Source organism: Larus michahellis, chromosome 6 (genome assembly GCF_964199755.1).
Source record: "Larus michahellis chromosome 6, bLarMic1.1, whole genome shotgun sequence".
NCBI classification, from domain to species: domain Eukaryota; kingdom Metazoa; phylum Chordata; class Aves; order Charadriiformes; family Laridae; genus Larus; species Larus michahellis.
Genome location: NC_133901.1, coordinates 32756218 through 32774886, shown reverse-complemented (window position 1 = coordinate 32774886; position 18669 = coordinate 32756218). Strand labels below are relative to the sequence as shown.

Here is an 18669-nt window from a genome sequence, read left to right as displayed (position 1 = left end):
AACCTAAATGTGTTTCTCGTGTAGTGTAAACTCTTACTTCAGATTAATTTCCTCCATGTGACAATTGGCCTGATGGCTTTCTGTCACTTTAGTTCTTGCATTAGAGAGCTGGTTTTCTTCTTTTTACCATTAAAAATACAAAAATGGGTCTTGACTAACACCAGGTCCAGTCTGCATGGAGGAGTATGAAGAGCCATGAACGGACTCCAATGCAAGCTGGAACTGGGAATCTCCTTTGCTTCCCCAGCCCAGACCATGATATATGGTCTTCAGATACATAAAGAACTTAACCCACTATAACCAAGTATAAACAGATATTCATAACGATGATGACGATGATGACGATGACGATGATAATAATAGTAGTAGTAATAATAATAATAATAATAATAATAATAATAATATTTTACACAGACACAAGATGTGGCTGTTTATTGCAATCCTGGTTTTGATACAAGCACCTGTGAACTCAGCAGATGCCATCCAGCCGAAAAAGGTTACAAATCCTGAGACTTTCATGAATGTTGTAAGTCAGAAGTTTGAATTTCCACTCTGTCTGAAAGCTTGCGGACATTTAGATGGGTGAGAGTGGCGTGGAGGGTATGTATGTGGCAACAGTGCAGGTCACCACGTGTGCTGGTTTTGTTGAGCAGTGTGATATGGCGTCACCTCCATATCATCATTAACAAGCCCTGCTTCCTGAAGGATTCCTCTTCCTCCCAGCAGTATTAAGTGCAATTATCAGCAGGTCAGTGAGAGAAGGGAGTAATCACAGCCTGGATTTGATCAGACGTCTTCCTGAAGGGTAGAAAGTTGTGTGTGGCTCCTCTCTTTCAGCTGCAGGAAGTTGCTTGGGGCCGTGTCCAGGCCAGTCCTGAAAGACTCTGAAAGTGGGTTTAGATGGACCCAAGACGTGGGCAATAAAATTGCTGACATGAATCTCTTCCATCATATCTGTGGCAAAGCAACCATATAGCGATGTGTAGGCAGGATCGCAGCTGGATTTCACCACACTGAAACTTCCCAGTCTGTGGAGTTTTTGGCATAAATAAAGCTCAGGCAGAGCCTCAGGAGCACTGCAACAAATCCTATGGGGCTCGTCCTATTGCCCTTCCAGTCAGTCCAGCTCAGCAGGTTTGATATGCCTCGCTGTCTATCTGCCCCGCTCACTAGCTCAGAGCATGACATGACATGTCCTGCCACCAGTGTCAGCTGTCAGCAAATCCCTTTCATTTCAGTCTTTGTTTTTTGAAGCATTTCAAAGGCATATGCTGGTGAAGAGCCCTGCTGCCGCCGGCTCCCCTCTTGCTCGCCGTCTGAGCATCTCCTCTTCCCTGGGGCATCTCACTGGAGCGGGCATGGGACTCGGACTGACGATCCTCTCTCAAAAAAGTCCTCATCTGATCCAGAGGCACCCCAGGCAAAGCAATGTCCCAGCTGCCACGGCGTTTCAGTTTTGCAAAGGCATCCCAGCGGATGAGGGATGTGTTCTTCGAGTCAAATGAGCCCCTCGGCTACAGAAAGCTTTCTGCCTGGGTTTTTCTTTTCCCAGAGCCAAATGATCTGCCACAGAGGGTACCCCAGTGAGGAGTATGAAGTCCTGACTCGCGATGGCTACTACGTCAGCCTGAACAGAATTCCTCATGGGAAAGGAAATCCTTGGAACAGAGGTATGGCTCTATTTTGCAGGGAAGCTGGGAAACAAACAAACAAACAAACAAACAAAAAAAACCCCAAAAAAACCCACCTTAACAGAGCAAGCAGGTAAAGAGATAAACCTTACCAGGCCAGGCGAGTATTTATTCTTAAATCAAAAATAACAAAACCACAGTACTTCTCCAATTTACAGTCAAGGCTTTAGCAACCAGCATAGGAAAGCGTGCGTGCAGCACAGCAACTGCCTTTCATATCAAGCAGAGCCTGGACTTTAAGGTTCAGAGGGAGCAGGCATACCTTAAGAGAGCTCCTCATTTAATTTTTTCCCCCATAAATTTGTGGCTTTGGGGCTTGAACGATCTGAGGGATGAGCCTGTACACCTGAGGTTTTGCAGGGTTGTTGCCAGTGGTCACAGTGCTGAGCTTGTGGGTATGAGCACCCGGGGTCTGAAAGGCTTAGGAGGGACATCTGCAGCCCTCCAGCCTGAGACAAGGAGGGCATCCACCATGAGATGACTATGGCAAGGATTCCTTCACCAGAAGACGTCATTACAACACACAGTGTATGTCCTCTAGCAGTGCAAGAAAGACGCTTTATCGGCCTGAATTTGGGGTGAGTAAGTATACAAATTCTGGTTCAATGAAACATGCTGTTTCCTTCACATTCAGGGCCCAAGCCAGTCGTGTTTCTCCAGCATGGGTTATTCGGAGAAGGCAGCCACTGGGTGCAAAATCTGGCTAACAACAGCCTTGGCTTCATACTAGCAGACTCCGGCTATGACGTCTGGCTGGGAAACAGCCGGGGGACAAGTTGGTCCCGGAGACACCAGCACCTTTCAGCTGAACAGGTTGAATTCTGGGATTTCAGGTGGGCTGCAGTGGATTACAAAAGTGTGGCAAACTTCTCTAGACAGAGATGGGTGCCTCCAAGAAGGCAAGTCAGAGCACCTAATCCCCGGGTATGGCCTCCCCCAGACCTCCTGGTGATGTGCCCGGGGAGGAAGGAAGAACCTGTGCAGACGTGCCTGCTGACGTTGTGTGAACACCTCCCTGCAGTAGCCTGGCCCTGCCAAGAGCGCAGGGCACTGCTGCCTGTGGGGAGACACCCATCCTGCAGAGACATCAGCCCTATCTTGTGGCCTCCATGGGGGCCTCCCCGGCCAAGCTCCCCCAGCAAGGTGTCTAAAAGCATCATTGCAACCTCCACTTCTAGACATTGTCCACAGAAACCTTCTCCCCAAGAACAGCATTTTAAGCTGCTGCCGCTCTGAGTTGATCTTCAGAGAGCACTCCTGGATTTCCCAAGCTCATAAACGTGCTTCCAGTAAAAATAGCTAATAAAGTAGGCCTGCATTTCACCATATCACACTAAAAGGCACACGGGCAGGAACTGGTGCTCTGTTTCCTTCAAGCAAAGGCACCTCTAGGAGCAGAGCTGGTGCTGTAATCCTGATGAGAGTCAGCTCTGGATCTGCAGAGCTGCTGGGTATTGCACCCGAATGCACAGCTGGCCAGGCTCTTCACAGTTTCTTAACCCTAACCATGCTTATAGGAGGACTAAGCCCTTTCAGGGAAGGATGAGGCCATGGAAGGAGGGATGCCTTCAGACCCTGTGCAGTTTCACTTAGCTCATAGTCATTTTCTCCTGGAAAATCATCCCCAGATGTTAAGCCCTTCAATATATGAGCAACGTAAGGCAACCAAAATTCGCAAGTAAGTCTGTTCTCCTGGTGTTACCTTATAACCAATGCGCTACTCCTGTGTTGCAGCTTTCACGAAATGGCAATGTACGACCTCCCAGCCATGATCGACTTTGTTCTGCAGAAGACTGGGCAGAAGCAGATCTATTACGTTGGCTACTCACAGGGCTGCACAATGGGTGCGTCAGAAGGGGTTGCACATCACATTGCCTGGACCACCTTGAAAACATTAATTTTGGTGTTTGTAGGCAGAAAGCGGAGGGGTTCCATCTTTGTGGGCTGCCAAGCAGGCACATTAGGTAGAAGGTCTCTCGCAGTGAGAAGTCCCACAGCAGCCATGCTTTCCATACAAGGCATCTGGGAGGACCAGCATGCTCCTAGGGTAAGAATGCTCCTGGCGACCTCAGTAAGCTCCTCACTGCAACTGGAGCAGCTGTAATTCAACCTAGAAAACTGAATTGCAGTGTTGCACATCAAAACAAAAGGCATTTTGCATGGAGGTCACAGCTTCTGCTTTCTGATATAATGCATGGTGCTTCTTTTGACCAGCTGGGCCACCAGGGGTATGAGATAACCTCTGTGACAATGATACCCTTTACCAGTGGTTGATGGAAGATGACAGCACTATTCCCATCACCTGGTGAATGGGGCAGGACTTCCCATCAGTGGTACTCGTTGAAGTGCTTCATCAGCCACTTCTGGCCATAGGAATAAAGGCATTGTCTCCTTTTGGACACCTCTAGCACTAACATTAAGCAGAATGGTGGCAAGAGGTCCCAGATTTCTAATTGGAGATAATGCCAGCTAAACAGATCTGGGCAGCGGGTCCAAGTGAACACTCGGAGTAAGCACCTGAAGAAAGATCAACAAAGTCTCAGGGTTTTTTTTTCTGTTTTCTCAGCATTCATTGCGTTTTCAACCATGCCAGAACTGGCTCAGAAAATCAAAATGTTCTTTGCCCTGGCTCCAGTACTGACAATCAAGTACGCCAAAAGTCCCATCATGAAAATGTCCTTCCTTCTGGACAGGCAATTCAATGTGGTTCAGGTAGGGGTCTACTTCATGCTCCTCCCCTGAACACATCGGTGCTAGGAAAGGGATCGTGCCCAGATGCAGTCCCTGGGGCTATCTGATGCAGCGGAAAAGTTACTTCCCACTAATTTGTAAGCACAGACACGATTTGGGTGCAGGGGCACTCCTGCACCATCCCTTTGTTGAGTGCATGCTCCCCTTCTATCTGGAGGATCCTCAGGTGTTGGAACTGGTCTTTCTATGAGGGCACCAGACAGACAGCCTGGAAATGAGCAGCTTTGCTGCGTTGAGTTTAATGACAGTGAAAAATGAATCCAACGCTTGAGGGAAGTGGGGGGAAAGAGAAGAATCCCAAATATTGATTTCCCTGTTGTGCATTTGGTCAGTACCACCTCCTGCCATGAGCTGTACACATCTCAGTGAGGCAGGAACGAAGGAGGAGAAGGTTTGGCTTCTGTGGGGACCCTGTGCCACACATCCCCTCACCACCCAGCTAGTGGGACAGCTCATGGGGACACCGGCTGGAGGCGGATTTGGGGAGGGGCTCCAAGGGGATGCCAGGGAAATGCAGGAAATCACCCTTGCCCTTTGCTTCTGCAGCTTCTGCTTGGCAGAACAGATGCCTCGCTGCGGATGAGGAAGCTGTGGAGGTTTCTCCCCGAGTTGTGCAGGCACCCGCTGCTGCACAAACCCTGTGCCAACCTCCTCTTTCTGCTGGGTGGCTACAATGAGAAGAACCTTAACATGGTGGGTGCAGCACCAGGGGGGGCGTGGGCTGCAGTCTGGGGGCAAGGGATCTGGAGCCAGGTGGTACTTGACAGCATATCTGAGTTAGGGCTGCCTGTCACCATGGTACCTCCCACCAGCAGCCCTGGGGTGCAGCCCCTGCTCCTGCCCATCCTACGTCAAGTCTGCTAAAGCAGCATCTGGACGACACAGGGTAGTCACTAAGGTCTTGAGCACAGTCCCTGGGCCCAGATGAGGTATCCACAGGAGCCAGGGGTGTCTCATCCTTCATCATCCATTCTCCCCCTGGAGCTGTCTCAGAACAATTGATTTTTAATGAAGATTATATTCCCTGAACCCGACCCAACTCTAGGCAGTGTGACTCAGCGGTGGCTGTTTTGAGAAACTCGTCATCTGGCAACTACCATCCTCACTCCTGTCCATTGGGAAGCAATGATAGCTTGAATATGTTTCCTTGCAGACACGGCTGGATGTGTACACATCCCACTATCCAGATGGGACATCTGTCAAAAACATGATACACTGGGCCCAGGTAGGTTCCCTGAAGCGCAAATGGTTTCACCCATGGGATGGTACCTTCACTGAGAGCCTGGTGTGTCCAGGGCAGGAGTGAGAGATCAGGGATCTTGGACATTGGCAGCTTGTGAGAAAGTAAAGGCAACAAATTAGGCATACAGTAGAGGCACTGGATGCTGGATGAGCTGCCCCAGTGCCTTTAGGAACCAGAAGACGCCAGGGTGTGTGCCCTGGGCTGTGCCAAGCAGGAGCAAGGGAAGGGATGGGGAGGCCACAGCTGGATGCCGGGACCAGTTTGGGGCCCCCAAGGATCCCCAAGGCAGAGTGAGCCCGGGGACATCGCGGTGATGGTGGGTGGAAGCCAGGGCATACAAGGAGAGGCTGAGGGAGCTGGGCCTGCTCAGCCAGAGACGAGGAGGCAAAGGGGGATCCAACAGCATCTCCCCCTGCCCAAAGGGGTGCCAGAGATACCAGGGCCGGACTCTGACAGTCTGAGCAACCCGCTGCAGCTGCGGGACTGGCTCTGCTGGACACGAGGTCAGGCTGGAGACCCCCACTCTGGTGCCTCCTTGCAGAGACAAATTATAGGCTATGGGGAAGGCAAAAAAGGTCTTTTTAATTAATGCAGCTATTGTGCAGGCATCTGAGCTTTTGCTCCTAGCACAGAAGCAACTCTTATAATAACCTGGCTCACCGATGTCTCTGTGCTCTGAGCCCCCAGTGTCACAAGAAGGTAAGGATGATCCAGTTGTTGAAGGAAAGCTCACCAATGTGGCATCCTGCACACACAGTGCTACAGGTGATGAGCAGGTATTCAGAGGCACAAGCATCGCACTGGGGCAGACAAGGAGTCACACGCAACACCTTGGTTTGTCAGCCCATAGCTGGGGACAGGCGTGGAGCTGGAGGTCAAAGCATCACCCTGTTAAAAAAGGTGGAAAGCCTGGGTTTGCAGGGATGCCACCTCCTCTTGCAACGTCCTGTGTTGAACACCCTCTCATGATGCGGTCCCTCGAGGAGGACGGGAGATGCGAGACCGACACAGCAGTGCTTGCTGGCCTCCCACTGCAGATCTATCCTCTCCTCCTAGGTGATGAAATCAGGAGAATTCAAAGCCTTCGACTATGGCAGCAAAAACCCAGTCGTGTACCACCAGGTAGGAGGCTACAGTAGCAGTGCTGGTGGCTGGAGATGTCAGGGGACTGTCCTGGGTAGTGGAGGGATGGGCTGGCTTGCAGGGGTTGGCCAAGGCAATGGTTTCTCAGAGTCTCCTCTGTCCCTCCAGGAGACACCTCCCTCCTACCAGGTGGAGGAGATGCTTGTACCCACCGCGGTGTGGTCGGGAGGGGAAGACTGGGCGGCTGACTGGAGGGATGTACGCCAGCTGCTGCCCCGCATCGCCCACCTCGTCACCTATGACCACATCCCTGACTGGAACCACTGGGACTTCATCTGGGGCTTGGATGCTCCCAGGCGCCTCTACAGCAGCATCTTAGAGCTGATAGAGGGGTCGCTGTAGAGCAGCAGCTCCCCAGGGAGATGCCGGTGGCCTGGCCCTTCCACCTCAGCCAGGACAGGCCAGGAAGGCAGTGGGACATCCCCTGCTGTCCCCGCCTTCCTGCTGGCCTGACACACTTGTGGTGACAGTGCTTCCCATACATCCCTTGGTTGTCGGGGTCTCTCGTCTTCCTTGCTTGGGAGCTCCCTAAGGACTGGTGGCACCATGCTAGTGTCAACCAAGGCATCAGGGCTGACAGGAGCCACCGGCCGGGCAGCCCTGCTTGGAAGGATTCCTGGGTAATAGTGGACCTGTGTCCTGGGCTGTGCAAGGGGGATGCGGGGACCCTGCTGTGACCCCCCAGTTGGCTGCCCAGTGGGTTGGGGATTAGAGCACTCAACCCAGGAGGAGACGGGAGGGAGCTGGGCTTGTTGGGTCTGGCTGTGGGGAGGTGGCGGGGGGGGCACGTCTGAGAGCAGCCCCTGATTGCCACACAGGCAGGGATGGAGGGTCAAACCCTTCTCAGGTGAGGCAATGAGGGGCCCCGGCCTCAGATCACAGCTCAAGGGGTGTCAGGTTGGATGTGGGTAAAACTTCTTCCCCCAGACATGTCCCCAGGAAGGTGGAGGGTCTTCATCTGGTGGGGGTTCAGGACTCAGCTGGGCCAAGCCGGGGACTTGCCTGCACCATTTGGTCCCAGAAGGTCCCCAGGGAGGGCTGCATGGCTCAGCGCTGACACTCCGGGAATCCCCATCCTCCATCCCTGGGAGACGATGGCCCCAGATACCCTGGGGCCAGGTCACAGGGCCGCTGTCTCCCCATGAAGCTGCCTCCAGCCCAGTATCCCATGGTAGTACGTACCACTGCCCCCATGCAGTCCCTCCCAGAGGTGGGGAAAATCCCTCCAAAATAAATGCTCAAAGGGGATTCCAGGACCCTGTGCTGCAGCTCTGACACCCCTGCCTCTTTCTTGCATGTAAATATTTTCAAGGGGGCTGCCCAGTATGGGAGGGCAGCAGAGATCAACGCTGGTGGGGTGACCCCAGCCGCAGTCAGCCGGGTGTTCAGGGTGGCATGGTGGGTGCTGCCCGGCTGGAAGCACCCTGGTACCTGCACCCCACCGCCGCCGGGGTGAGCGGGAGGAGGGGATATCCCCCACGCAGCACCGGGGCAGCAACCGTCGATCGCCAGCAAAGAACCACCAGGCAGCCTCAGGGTCAGAGACCTTTAGTGATGGCCACAACAGCTGGGAAATCGCTGGCAAGCAGGACTGGGGGCCAGGCCGGCTTGGCTGATGGACTGGATGGAGGCATTCAGGGGCTCCTCCACCTTGCCGGGCTGCCCAGCACCGGCGCCGGGCAGCTGCCGGTGCGGGATGAGGACGAGAAGGAGGGTGGTGAGGCGGCCCCGGGGGTGTCCCCCCCACTCCGGGAAAGGTCGCCTTTTCCCGCCCCTCCACCTACGACGCGGTGTGCGGTCCTGTTCACTGAAGGCACCGACCCACCATGAAAGGCCGTTCGAGCACCCGCGCTGGCTTCTCCGCCAGGCTCGGGGGGGCGGGGAATGGAGAGGGCGGGGCGAGGCCTGTGGAAGGGGGGAGGCCTGGGGAGGGGCCGAGGCCTGTGGAAGGCGCGAGGCCTGTGGAAGGGGCGGGGTCTGGCGGAGGGGGCGGGCCCGTGCCGGGCCGTACCGGGCGCCATGGAGGGCGGCGGCAGCGGGCGGCGGGTGGTGGCGGTGGGCGCGGGGCTGGCGGGGCTGGGGGCGGCCCGGCGGCTGTGCGGGCACGGCTCCCTCCTCCTGCTGGAGGCGGCGGGCCGCGTCGGGGGCCGCGTCTGCACCCGCCCCTTCGGTACGAGGCAGGCCCGGGATGGGGGGCGGGCTACACCGGGGAATGTGTCCGCTCAGAGGTCTGGCTGCACCGGGGCAGGATGGGGGAGCGGCACCTAAACCCCCCCCTCCCCCGGCCGTGGGGCCAGTCCGGAGTGGGATGGACAGGGGACTGGGGGTCTTCGGTCCCGTGGGTGCAGTGGGACCTAACTGGAGCAGGCCACAGGTGGGGGACACCAGGGCGGGGTGGGGGGGTCCCACTGGTTTTGGGGGGGACACATGGGGTTGGGGGGTCCTGCCACGCCTTGGGGTGACCCCACTTCCTCCCCTCCCCGCAGCATCAGGGCTGGCGGAGATGGGGGCCCACTGGATTCATGGCCCTTCACCAGGCAACCCCGTCTTCCGGCTGGCCACCGGCTACAGCCTGCTGGGCCCAGAGGCTGCGCGGGAGGAGAACCAGCAGGTGGAGGTGGGGGGCCACCCCTTTCTGCCCTCTGTCACCTACGGCAGCTCGGGGAAGGCACTGAGCCCCACGGCAGTGAGCGAAGCCCGCCACCTCTTCGATACCCTGCTGGAGTCCGCCCGGACTTTTCAGGGGACCAAGGAGCTGCCAGCCCCCAGTGTGGGACAGTACCTGCGGGGGGAGATTGCACAGAGGGTCCCTGCTTTGGGGGAGGGCCGGGAGGATGCCCGGCGGCTCCAGCTGGCCATCCTCGCTGCCTGCCTCAAGCTGGAGTGTTGCATCAGCGGGACCCACAGCATGGACCTGGTGGCCCTGGAGCCCTTCGGAGAGTATGTCTCCCTGCCCGGCCTGGACTGTACCTTCCCAGGGTAAGCGTGGGGCTCTGGAGGGGGGACAAAGAAGAGGGTTTTGGGGGGCACGCCCTCCCCAGCGGCGCCTCCTCCTGCAGTGGCTACAGCAGCTTGCCCGATTGCATGCTCTCGGCTCTGCCGGAGGGCACTGTCCTGCTCAACAAGGCGGTGAGGACCATCCAGTGGAAAGGGTCCTTCCGCGAGGAGGGGGATGAGGCCAGGAATTTCCCTGTCCGGGTGGAGTGTGAGGATGGAGACGCCTTCCTTGCCGACCACGTCATTGTCACCGTCCCGCTGGGTGAGGACCCCAACACCTGCCTGTCCCCTCCAACCAGTTGGAGATGGGCAGATGGAGGGCAGGGACTTGCCCAAACCCCTTCCCAGCCTCCCCTCCCCCCTGGGGAAAGTATCTCAGACCCCATTTAGGAGCCCACTGAACAGAGCTGCCCAACGTTCTGCTTGCAGGTTTCCTCAAGGAACACCACCAGGACTTCTTCCAGCCTCCCTTGCCCCAGCGGAAAGTGGAGGCCATTCGCTGCCTGGGTTTTGGCACCAACAACAAGATCTTCCTGGAGTTCGAGAAGCCTTTCTGGGATCCCCAGCAGCAGCTCCTCGAAGTGGTGTGGGAGGACGAGTCACCCCTGGAGGAGCCCAGAACTGACCTGGAGGCCAACTGGTTCAAGAAGCTCATTGGCTTCGTGGTCCTCCAACCACCGGAGCAGTAGGTGGCCATGAGCGTCAGCAAAGGGGCATCATGGCAGGGCGGGGGTTGGACATCTTCTGGGCAACATGAAGGAGTATCTTGGTCATATCTGGAGATTTAAGTCCTTCTCTGGGTCGCTTATAGCCCATGAGGCAGGGAGGGCACAGTGCCCATTGAGCAGCGGGAGGGTGGCAGTCAGCTCTTGGCCCCATCTTTCCTCCCCAGGCACGGGCACGTCCTCTGCGGTTTCATCGCAGGGAAGGAGTCGGAGTACATGGAGACACTGAGCGACGAAGAGGTTCTTGGCACCATGACACGCCTCCTCCGCATGCTGACAGGTACCACCACCTCCTCCGCCCTTGTCACCCCAACAACCCCCACTCAGGAAGTGTGCCCCTGGATTTCTGGACCCCACCAAAAATCCACACCTGCAGGGAACCCGCACCTGCCCGCTCCCAGGAGTGTGCTCAGGTCCCGGTGGCACAGCACTCCCTACACCCGGGGCTCCTACAGCTACGTGGCCGTCGGCAGCTCGGGGGACGACATCGACGCACTGGCTCAGCCCCTGCCCGAGGACCCCGAGGACCCCAGGGTAATTGCTTTATGGGACTGTAGGGGGAGTGGGACCACCCCTGGGGCATGGGGACAGACAGACAGGGCACCTCGGGCCTTGAGGAGCACAGGAAGGTGACATTCCCCACTCCTGCTCCATTCAGGGGTCACCGACGCTCAGATCACCAACCAACCCCCCCTTGGCTCTTCCCACTGAACTCCATGGGGGTGGGGGGAGCCCAATTTTCATAAAATTTGGGGACTCGTAACTCCTTCCAACCACTTTCCAACACCCTCATGTCATGGGGTGGGTCTCTAAGGAAGGGAAGGTGCCTGCTCCTCAGTCTCTGCAGGGCTGTAGGGTGGGTCATGCATCCGCGCAGTGCCAAAGAGCAGGGAGATGAGGCTGGTTTAGCATGACCCAGTGTCTCTGCTGGGGTGGGGAAGGCATTAGGTCCCCAGCGCTCACCTCCTGTCTTGCCCGCAGCCTCTGCAGCTCCTCTTTGCTGGCGAGGCCACCCACCGCACCTTCTACTCCACCACCCACGGTGCCCTGCTGTCAGGCTGGCGGGAGGCTGAGCGGCTCAACCAGTTCTTCCAGGCACCCAGCCCTGCTCCTCGGCTCTGAGGAGGGAAAATAAAACCCGTGCTTTGCAGGTCACTGGTGGTCAGCCTCCTTTATTGAGAAATAAAGGAGAGACGCAGAGGCTTCTCTCTCTCTCTCCGGGGGAAAAGGATGCGGCTCCTCGGCTGGGGTCCAGCGAGAAAAAGGGTGCAGCGCCGTTAGTACCAGTTGGTGCTGGCGATCAGGAAGCGAGTGTCGTCCAGCGGGGCCTGTATCGGGCCTGGCTGCGGGGTGGGCTGAGGGGCTGGGGGCGGCTGGGGGGCGGCTTGGGGACCAGGCCCCGAGGCACGAGGGGTGCTGGGCCCGGCGGGGGGCGCTGCGGGCCCCCCGCCGGGCCCGGCACCCCCTGGGCCACCCGGACCCACCGTCGGTACCCCGGTAGGTGCCGCAGACCCCACAGGCCGCGACTCCGCCATGGCACTGCGGAAGCGACGGCAGCTGAGGGAGGCGCCGCGTCCGCCCGGCTTGGCCACATCCACCGGGAGCCCGAGCGCGCGCTGCGTCATGCCCCGCCTCCCCGCGCGTCGCGGCGGATGTGACGCGTGAAGGGGCGCCGCCGCCGCCGCCATGAGAGGGTGGGTCGGAGCGCTGCGGGCGGCGGCGGTTGGGCCCGGGTCGGTGCCCGGCGCATTCCGGCAGCGCTTCGATTTCGGCGGCCGCGATGTCGCCTCCTGGTTCCCGGGGCACATGGCGAAAGGTGAAGGGTGGAAGCGGAGCGGGCTGACAACCCCCCTACCCCGCCACCGCTCACCCGGCGCTGTGTTGCAGGCTTGCGGCAGATGCGGGCCTCCCTGCGGCGCGCCGACTGCCTCATCGAGGTGCACGACGCTCGCATATCCTCTGGCACGGCTCTTCATTCCTCCCTGGGGTAGCAGGAGCCGACACCCTGCCACCTACACCGGGTCCCCCCTCCCCAGTTGCTTCGTTTCCCTCCAGGCCGACCCTTCTCCCGGTCCCGTACCCCTCTCCAGCTCTGCACCAGCCCCATAAACTCCCACCGTCCTCCCCCCCGATACCTGCTCCCACGCCAGTGCACAATCGTTCTCCTTAGCAGCGCTCACATCCCACTGTCGGGCCGTAACCCCATGCTGCGAGAGGTGCTGGGCATCCGCCCGCATGTCCTGGTGCTGAACAAGAGGGACCTGGCTGATCCCCAGCGGAAGCCGGTGAGTGCCAGGGCAGGGCTGGCTGGCTGTGGGTCCGCAGGTCACAGGTGCCAGCTGTGCCTCTGCCTGTCCCCTTCAGACAGTCTTGGAGTACCTGAAGCAGCAGGGATGCTCACACGTTGTCTTCACTGACTGCCAGCGCGATGACAATGTCAAGAAGGTAATGGGCCAGCAGCCCTGTGCCCAGCCCTGCTCCTTGATGCTGCCAGCTGATCTCCAGCCCCATGGAGAGGCCTCAGTGCCCTGCTATGGGGAAGTGATGCTGGCTGGTCCAGAGCAGTCTTCATTTCCAGCTTGCCCAAGGTGCCCCATGCTCTGCTTGGTCCCCGTTTTGCTCATCCTCCTGGTACAGCATCCTCTGAGTGAGTGGCTGCTGCCAGCCCAGGTGCAAGCAGCAGTTACGGTCTTTCGCCCATGTTTCTCTGCAGATTGTTCCCTTGGTTGCCAAGCTGGTGGACGACAGCCCACGCTACCACAGGGCTGAGGTGAGATGTGGTAGTGAGACTGCAGACATCTGCAGGTCACCTCCCTCTCCAGCTGGAGGGACAAGGCTGCTCGCATGTGTGCCAGAAACACCAGCAAAGGCCGGGCTGTTGCATCTGCCTGTCGCTCCTGGGGTGGGTGGCCGATAACCGGCTGCTCCCTGCCCACATCCTCCTTGCTTCCAGAGCACCGAGTACAGCATCCTGGTGATCGGAGTGCCCAACGTGGGCAAGTCCTCGCTCATCAACTCCCTGCGGAGGCTGCACCTGAAAAAGGGTATTTCTCTGTGGTGCCTGGGTTCAGCGAGGAGCTGCTGATGCAGCGCTGGAGCAGGCAGGGGGGAAGAGCATCGCTTGCTTCTCTTGACTGTGTCTCTCCTTTCCCCAAAAGGGAAAGCCACCGCGGTTGGTGGCGAGCCGGGTGTCACCAAGGCGGTGCTGACCAGAATACAGGTAACATCCCTGTGGCACAGCTGGCTGGGTGGGTGCTGACCTCTGCCTCCCTGCATCCTCTGGCAGGAGCTCAGGAAAACCTTGAGGCGCACAGAGCTCATCTCAAAGGGTTGCTCAGGTCTCCTTTTCAGCGAGGCCTTAATGAAAGAGCTCAATGCCTGGCTCATTAGTTGTATCAGAGTCTGCTGAGCCAATTACCAAGCTGTGCATCCTAACAGCCCTGCCTCCCTCCCCATCCCAGGTCTGTGAGAAGCCCCTGATGTACCTGGTGGACACTCCTGGTGTGCTGCCCCCCAAGCTGGAGGACGTGGAGACGGGCGTGAAGCTGGCGCTCTGTGGTGAGGGGGAGGCTGTGGCTGGGTGGGGTGACACTCCCCAGACATGGCTTCCAGCCCCGGCTGGGCCAGCTACCTGAGGCTGGGGTGGGAGTCTGCTGCTCGCAGGTGCCCACGGATGGCACGTGGACAGCGGGGAGGGGTGGCTGGGGCTCGGAGCAGGGCTGGAGGGGAGCTGGGGCTTGGATCCTCTTTTTCAGGAGCCATCCGTGACCACCTGGTAGGGGAGGACATCATGGCTGACTACCTCCTGTACACCCTGAACAAGCAGCAGCAGTTTGGGTGAGCCAGTGGGGGAACTGGAGAGGGCCCTGGGCTGCATCCATGGCCTGTGGTCCCAAGCGGGTGGCGGAGAAACCATCCCTAGGGAACTGGGAGGGGGAAAGACATGCCAGCAGTGTGTAAACCACCTCCTTTGGCAGGTACGTGCAGCGGTACGGGTTGGCCGAGGCCTGTGATGCCATTGAACCAGTGCTGAGGCGCGTGGCCCTTGCCCGGGGCAGAACACAGAAGGTGAAGGTGCTGACGGGCACGGGTGAGTACCTGTTGCGGGGGGAGCCTGGGGCAGCTTTTGGGGATCCTGGTGTGGCTCCTGACTCCGCTGACACCTCCTTCTGCACCCCACCACCAGGGAATGTCAATGTGACAACGCTCGACTACTCAGCTGCAGCCTATGAGTTCCTGCGGGATTTCCGCGCAGGATGCCTGGGCAGGGTGACACTGGACTGAGACCTGTCCCATGGGGAAGAGGCGCACCCACCTGCAGCTGCACGGGCTGGGGACGCCCCAACAGGGAGCGATCTGTGTCTGTCATGTGGTATCACCATGCAGGGCAACGTGGGGGGAAGATGGAGAGAATGCTCTCTGGGACCACCATCCCCAAATAAAACCCCCATGCGCAGGGTGCTGGGGCACTGGCCATCCTGGTGTCCTCATCCTGAGCCCTACATCCAGCCACACCAGCTTTCCATCCACCTTTATTGCCGTCTCCTCATCCTCCAAACGCTACGAGACCCTCCGTACCAAGGAGCGGCTGAGACGGGGGTGCCAGAGTTGGGGGGGGTTTGGCACGGGGTGTGAGGGGAGGGTGGTGGAAGGGCTTCCCGTGGGGTCCTGCCCCGGTGGCGGCGGGTTATGGGGTGAGCTGGGCACGGGGTGGGCACAGCCCTGGGAGCCGCTGCTAGCCCAGGGTGAGGGAGGTGACCGGTGGGTCCTATCCGTATCTGCACCAGGTGCGGTCAGGTCCCACCACCGCCGTCAGCGGCGGAGGATGGCAGCCAGGGGACAGAGCCAGGGTATGGCCCAGCTCGGTGGGACCCAGGCCATCGCAGCGGAGGTCCAGGCGCTGGCCGTCCAGTTGCCGTCACGATAGTCGCCGCCGTTGCCTGCTTCCAGCTCCCCGGCCAACCGGGCCCGCCGCAGGGCAGCCCCCGCCGCTACGCCGGCCGCCGCTCCCGCCGCCGCCGCCCCTGCCACCCGCAGGGCCGCCCCGGACGAGCCGTAACGGGGCACCGCTGCCTTCACCCGCCCGCGGGCGGCTCCGCGGGCGACCCCGCCGCGGGCGGCCCCGCGGGCGCCGCCGCGGCCCCCCTTGCCGGCCACCGAGTCGCAGAAGGCGGCGGCCAGCAGCAGCAGCGCCCAGCACGCCGCCGCGCTTCGCCGCATCCCCGCCGCTCGGCCGCACCTGCGGGCGGGAGGAGAGAGCCCCGGCGCTCAGCCCGCGGGGCCGGGACACCCGCGGGCGCGGCGCGGCCCCGCACGCCCGCCTCCCTCCGCCGGCCCCACGCACACGCGGGCCCCACGCGTGAGCTCCGCTGTAGGCCCCGCTCCCCCCCAGCCGCCACCACCACGCACACGCGCCAACCCGCGGCACCGCGCGGGGCTCACCGGGCCCGGGGCTGCCGCTGGCTCGCTCCGCTCCCGCTCCTCCCCGGCCGCGCTCCCGCCGCCGCGCTCCCGCTGCCCACCGCCCCCCACACACACCCCACTCCGCCTCACCCCACGCGCGGGGCGGGGGAAAGCGGGTCAGGGCGCCCACGCGGGGGAAGGGCACGTAGACACTCCCGCCCTACGGCGCCTCTAAACTCCCCCGTCCCCGATCCCGGCCCCACTCGCGTCTCGCCCCGCGTGGGGAGAGCGCAGGACCCGGCGGCTCCTTTCCCCCGCCGCCGCGCCCCGCCTCGGCCAATGGGGACGCCGCGTTGCGGGGCGGGGCCGCCTCGGCCAATGGACGCAAGGGCGGGGCGGGGCGGGTGTGTGTGTGTGCGCGCGCGCGGAGCCTCGTTCCCCGCCGCGCTCCGCCATGGCCGCCTCGCTGCGCGCGCTCCTCCGCCCAGCCGCCGCTGCGCGCCGCCGCGCGCTCTTCCCGCTGCCACCGCCCCCCCTCCCGGGGGCGCGAGCCTGCAGTGCCGGTGAGCGCGGAACCGGGGCGGGCACGCGGGGGGGGGGAGGGGCAGGCGCCGCGCGCCCCGGGCCGCCGCCATGCATCGGGGGTCGCCAGCAGAGGGTCCCAGCGCAGGCCCAGGTCCGGGCACCAGGGCCTCAGTACCGGGGCTCAGGACCACGTACGGCCCCAGCACCGTGCGCCGGTCTGGCACAGGGCGGTGGTCACTGGGCCGCCCCTGACCGGGTCAGGATGGCGCCGGCGACTCTCCGCCATCTCCCGGTCCTGAGACCCCGGGGGCGACGGCTGCCGGTGACCGCTGTCGTGCGCCCGCCACCCTGAAGGTCGGCTTAAAAATAGCACGGCGCCGCGGCAGCAACCGGGCCTGACCGGAGGGTGGGTGGTGAACGGGGGGGGAGTCACCCAGTTGCCGGCAACCGGTTGCTTAATGGTGGCGGTGTCGGGGCAGGGTCCCCGTACCAGTACCTGGCGGTGCAGAGGACGGGGGCACGGCAGAGCGTGGGCCTGATCCAGCTGAACCGGCCGCAGGCGCTTAACGCTCTCTGCGAGGGGCTCATGCAGGAGCTGCGGCGGGCGCTGGAGGCTCTGGAGAATGACCCACAGGTGGGGGCCATCGTCATCACCGGCAGCCAAAAAGCCTTCGCAGGTAGGGGCAGGGTGCCTCTCCCCACCCCAAATTTTTTTTTGGGGGGGGATGTGTGTGTGTCAGTGTCCCCACCCAGTTTCCCTTCGTAGCTGGCGCTGACATCAAGGAGATGCAGAATAAAACCTTCCAGGAGTGCTACAGCAGTGGCTTTCTTGCCGGCTGGGACAAGGTCTCCACCGTCCGCAAACCCATCATCGCCGCCGTCAACGGCTACGCTGTGAGTGTGTCCTCTCCCCGCCCCCGTCCCCACTTGATCCTTGGCACCCCCCTGACACCCCCTCTTCCTCCCTGATCCCAGCTGGGCGGCGGGTGCGAGCTGGCCATGATGTGCGACATCATCTACGCCGGTGAGAAAGCGCAGTTCGGGCAACCCGAAATCCTGCTGGGGACCATCCCAGGTGAGCGGGACGGGGGGCACCCACCCACCCCCAGCCGGAGCGGGGACAGCAGGGACACCCAAGTTGTCCCTCTCTGGACCTTTCCCCCTTCCCCAAACGCCTCCAGGTGCTGGAGGGACACAGAGGTTGACCAGGGCGGTGGGGAAGTCGCTGGCCATGGAGATGGTCCTCACCGGGGACCGGATATCAGCAGCGGAGGCGAAGGAGGCAGGTAGGGGGCATGGGCCATCCCCGGCATGGTGGGGATCCGGCGGGTAGCCCCCACCCCACCCCACCGCCTCCCACCCACCATCCTAGGGCTGGTGAGCAAGGTCTTCCCCGTTGAGAAGCTGCTGGATGCTGCCATCGCCTGTGCTGAGAAGATCGCCAGCAACTCCAAGCTGGTGACCGCCATGGCGAAGGAGTCGGTCAACGCAGGTAGGGGCTGGGGCGGCAACCGGGAGCCCCTCTCTGGGGGGCCGGGCGGCAGGCCTCCCCAACGTCTCCTTTGCTTTTAGCCTTTGAGACAACGCTGGCAGAGGGGACCAGGACGGAGAAGCGGCTTTTTTATGCCACCTTTGCCACTGTGAGTAAGGGGAAGTCGGTCCCATCACAGCAAGGGCGGGTATAGCAGGGCTTCCGCAACCCCCCAGCCCCTGCCCCAACCTCACCCTCTCTGCTCCCCGCAGGGTGACCGCAAGGAGGGGATGACGGCGTTTGTGGAGAAGCGCAAGGCCAACTTCACCGACAGCTAAGCCCTGGGGGGGGCAGGTCCCCGCTGCCCCACCGGCTCCCTGCCTTACCCCACCAGAGGGGTCTGGCATCCGGCCACCAGCCAGAGTGGCCTGGGGTGAGATGACGAGCAGCGGGGGACCACGTTTGCTCTTGCTATTAAAAGGTTTTCCTGGCGCTCCTGGGAGATGGGGCTTCCTTGCTGTGGGGTGTCCCGTCCCCCCACCCCGGAGCTGGGAAATGTTGGGATTCACTGACACACCCTCCCCCCCTGCCCCAACTCCATCAGCTCTCTGATGCTGAGCTGGGCGAGAGCAGCCTCGTGGAGCAATAAGGTACCTGCATCCCCTGGGGAGGGGACCTCCTTGGGCGCAACACCGGCGTGCTGAGTTCCCCCAGCCTCGG

General features: G+C 60.7%; 5 protein-coding genes across 9 annotated transcripts; 4 read left to right on the top strand and 1 right to left on the bottom strand.

Moving 5' to 3' along the window:
* The first annotated feature begins 1355 nt into the window (after positions 1–1355).
* On the top strand, positions 1356–8095 carry LOC141744623 (lipase member M-like). Its single transcript, XM_074590971.1, has 8 exons — positions 1356–1670; positions 2326–2524; positions 3426–3535; positions 4258–4403; positions 4989–5135; positions 5596–5667; positions 6742–6807; positions 6937–8095. The coding sequence occupies exons 1-8, from the start codon at positions 1484–1486 to the stop codon at positions 7168–7170; spliced, it is 1161 nt and encodes a 386-aa protein (XP_074447072.1). The 5' UTR covers positions 1356–1483; the 3' UTR covers positions 7171–8095.
* A 713-nt stretch (positions 8096–8808) lies between these two features.
* PAOX (polyamine oxidase) lies at positions 8809–11705 on the top strand. Its single transcript, XM_074592666.1, has 7 exons — positions 8809–8998; positions 9315–9807; positions 9888–10087; positions 10255–10510; positions 10718–10830; positions 10927–11084; positions 11532–11705. The coding sequence occupies exons 1-7, from the start codon at positions 8848–8850 to the stop codon at positions 11670–11672; spliced, it is 1512 nt and encodes a 503-aa protein (XP_074448767.1). The 5' UTR covers positions 8809–8847; the 3' UTR covers positions 11673–11705.
* A 381-nt stretch (positions 11706–12086) lies between these two features.
* On the top strand, positions 12087–15026 carry MTG1 (mitochondrial ribosome associated GTPase 1). 5 transcript variants are annotated; one of them, XM_074592671.1, is made up of 11 exons: positions 12087–12366; positions 12438–12502; positions 12731–12835; positions 12915–12995; positions 13264–13320; positions 13504–13594; positions 13709–13770; positions 14012–14108; positions 14306–14387; positions 14528–14640; positions 14737–15026. In XM_074592671.1, the coding sequence occupies exons 1-11, from the start codon at positions 12237–12239 to the stop codon at positions 14832–14834; spliced, it is 981 nt and encodes a 326-aa protein (XP_074448772.1). In that variant the 5' UTR covers positions 12087–12236; the 3' UTR covers positions 14835–15026. The 5 variants fall into 5 exon arrangements, with proteins under 5 accessions (XP_074448772.1, XP_074448769.1, XP_074448768.1 ...); XM_074592669.1 differs by having other exon boundaries at positions 12190–12366; positions 12438–12496; positions 12724–12835; XM_074592668.1 differs by lacking the exon at positions 12915–12995 and having other exon boundaries at positions 12438–12504; positions 12733–12835.
* Positions 15027–15216: 190 nt separating this feature from the next.
* SPRN (shadow of prion protein) lies at positions 15217–16090 on the bottom strand. The gene is made up of 2 exons (XM_074592675.1): positions 15993–16090; positions 15217–15789 (listed from the first exon to the last, which is right to left on the bottom strand). Exon 2 carries the CDS (start codon positions 15768–15770, stop codon positions 15363–15365), a length of 408 nt encoding a protein of 135 aa, XP_074448776.1. The 5' UTR covers positions 15771–15789; positions 15993–16090; the 3' UTR covers positions 15217–15362.
* A 237-nt stretch (positions 16091–16327) lies between these two features.
* ECHS1 (enoyl-CoA hydratase, short chain 1) lies at positions 16328–18441 on the top strand. The gene is made up of 8 exons (XM_074592672.1): positions 16328–16516; positions 16958–17155; positions 17245–17372; positions 17454–17553; positions 17660–17764; positions 17851–17970; positions 18051–18118; positions 18222–18441. The coding sequence occupies exons 1-8, from the start codon at positions 16408–16410 to the stop codon at positions 18285–18287; spliced, it is 894 nt and encodes a 297-aa protein (XP_074448773.1). The 5' UTR covers positions 16328–16407; the 3' UTR covers positions 18288–18441.
* Positions 18442–18669: the final 228 nt, after the last annotated feature.

Excerpts from the sequence above, each read along its gene's own strand:
- MTG1 (XM_074592667.1), top strand. The coding sequence starts at position 12,237 with ATGAGAGGGTGGGTCGGAGCGCTGCGGGCGGCGGCGGTTGGGCCCGGG. Across the intron at positions 12,497-12,723 it reads GCCTCATCGAGGTGCACGAC|CGCTCACATCCCACTGTCGG; the intron begins GCTCGCATATCC and ends TCTCCTTAGCAG. Across the intron at positions 13,771-14,011 it reads CGGTGCTGACCAGAATACAG|GTCTGTGAGAAGCCCCTGAT; the intron begins GTAACATCCCTG and ends TCCCCATCCCAG.
- SPRN (XM_074592675.1), bottom strand. The coding sequence starts at position 15,770 with ATGCGGCGAAGCGCGGCGGCGTGCTGGGCGCTGCTGCTGCTGGCCGCC.
- LOC141744623 (XM_074590971.1), top strand. The coding sequence starts at position 1,484 with ATGTGTTCTTCGAGTCAAATGAGCCCCTCGGCTACAGAAAGCTTTCTG. Across the intron at positions 1,671-2,325 it reads AGGAAATCCTTGGAACAGAG|GGCCCAAGCCAGTCGTGTTT; the intron begins GTATGGCTCTAT and ends CTTCACATTCAG. Across the intron at positions 5,136-5,595 it reads ATGAGAAGAACCTTAACATG|ACACGGCTGGATGTGTACAC; the intron begins GTGGGTGCAGCA and ends GTTTCCTTGCAG.
- ECHS1 (XM_074592672.1), top strand. The coding sequence starts at position 16,408 with ATGGCCGCCTCGCTGCGCGCGCTCCTCCGCCCAGCCGCCGCTGCGCGC. Across the intron at positions 16,517-16,957 it reads GGCGCGAGCCTGCAGTGCCG|GGTCCCCGTACCAGTACCTG; the intron begins GTGAGCGCGGAA and ends GTGTCGGGGCAG. Across the intron at positions 17,373-17,453 it reads CCGCCGTCAACGGCTACGCT|CTGGGCGGCGGGTGCGAGCT; the intron begins GTGAGTGTGTCC and ends CCCTGATCCCAG.
- PAOX (XM_074592666.1), top strand. The coding sequence starts at position 8,848 with ATGGAGGGCGGCGGCAGCGGGCGGCGGGTGGTGGCGGTGGGCGCGGGG. Across the intron at positions 10,088-10,254 it reads CATTGTCACCGTCCCGCTGG|GTTTCCTCAAGGAACACCAC; the intron begins GTGAGGACCCCA and ends TTCTGCTTGCAG. Across the intron at positions 10,831-10,926 it reads CCTCCTCCGCATGCTGACAG|GGAACCCGCACCTGCCCGCT; the intron begins GTACCACCACCT and ends CCACACCTGCAG.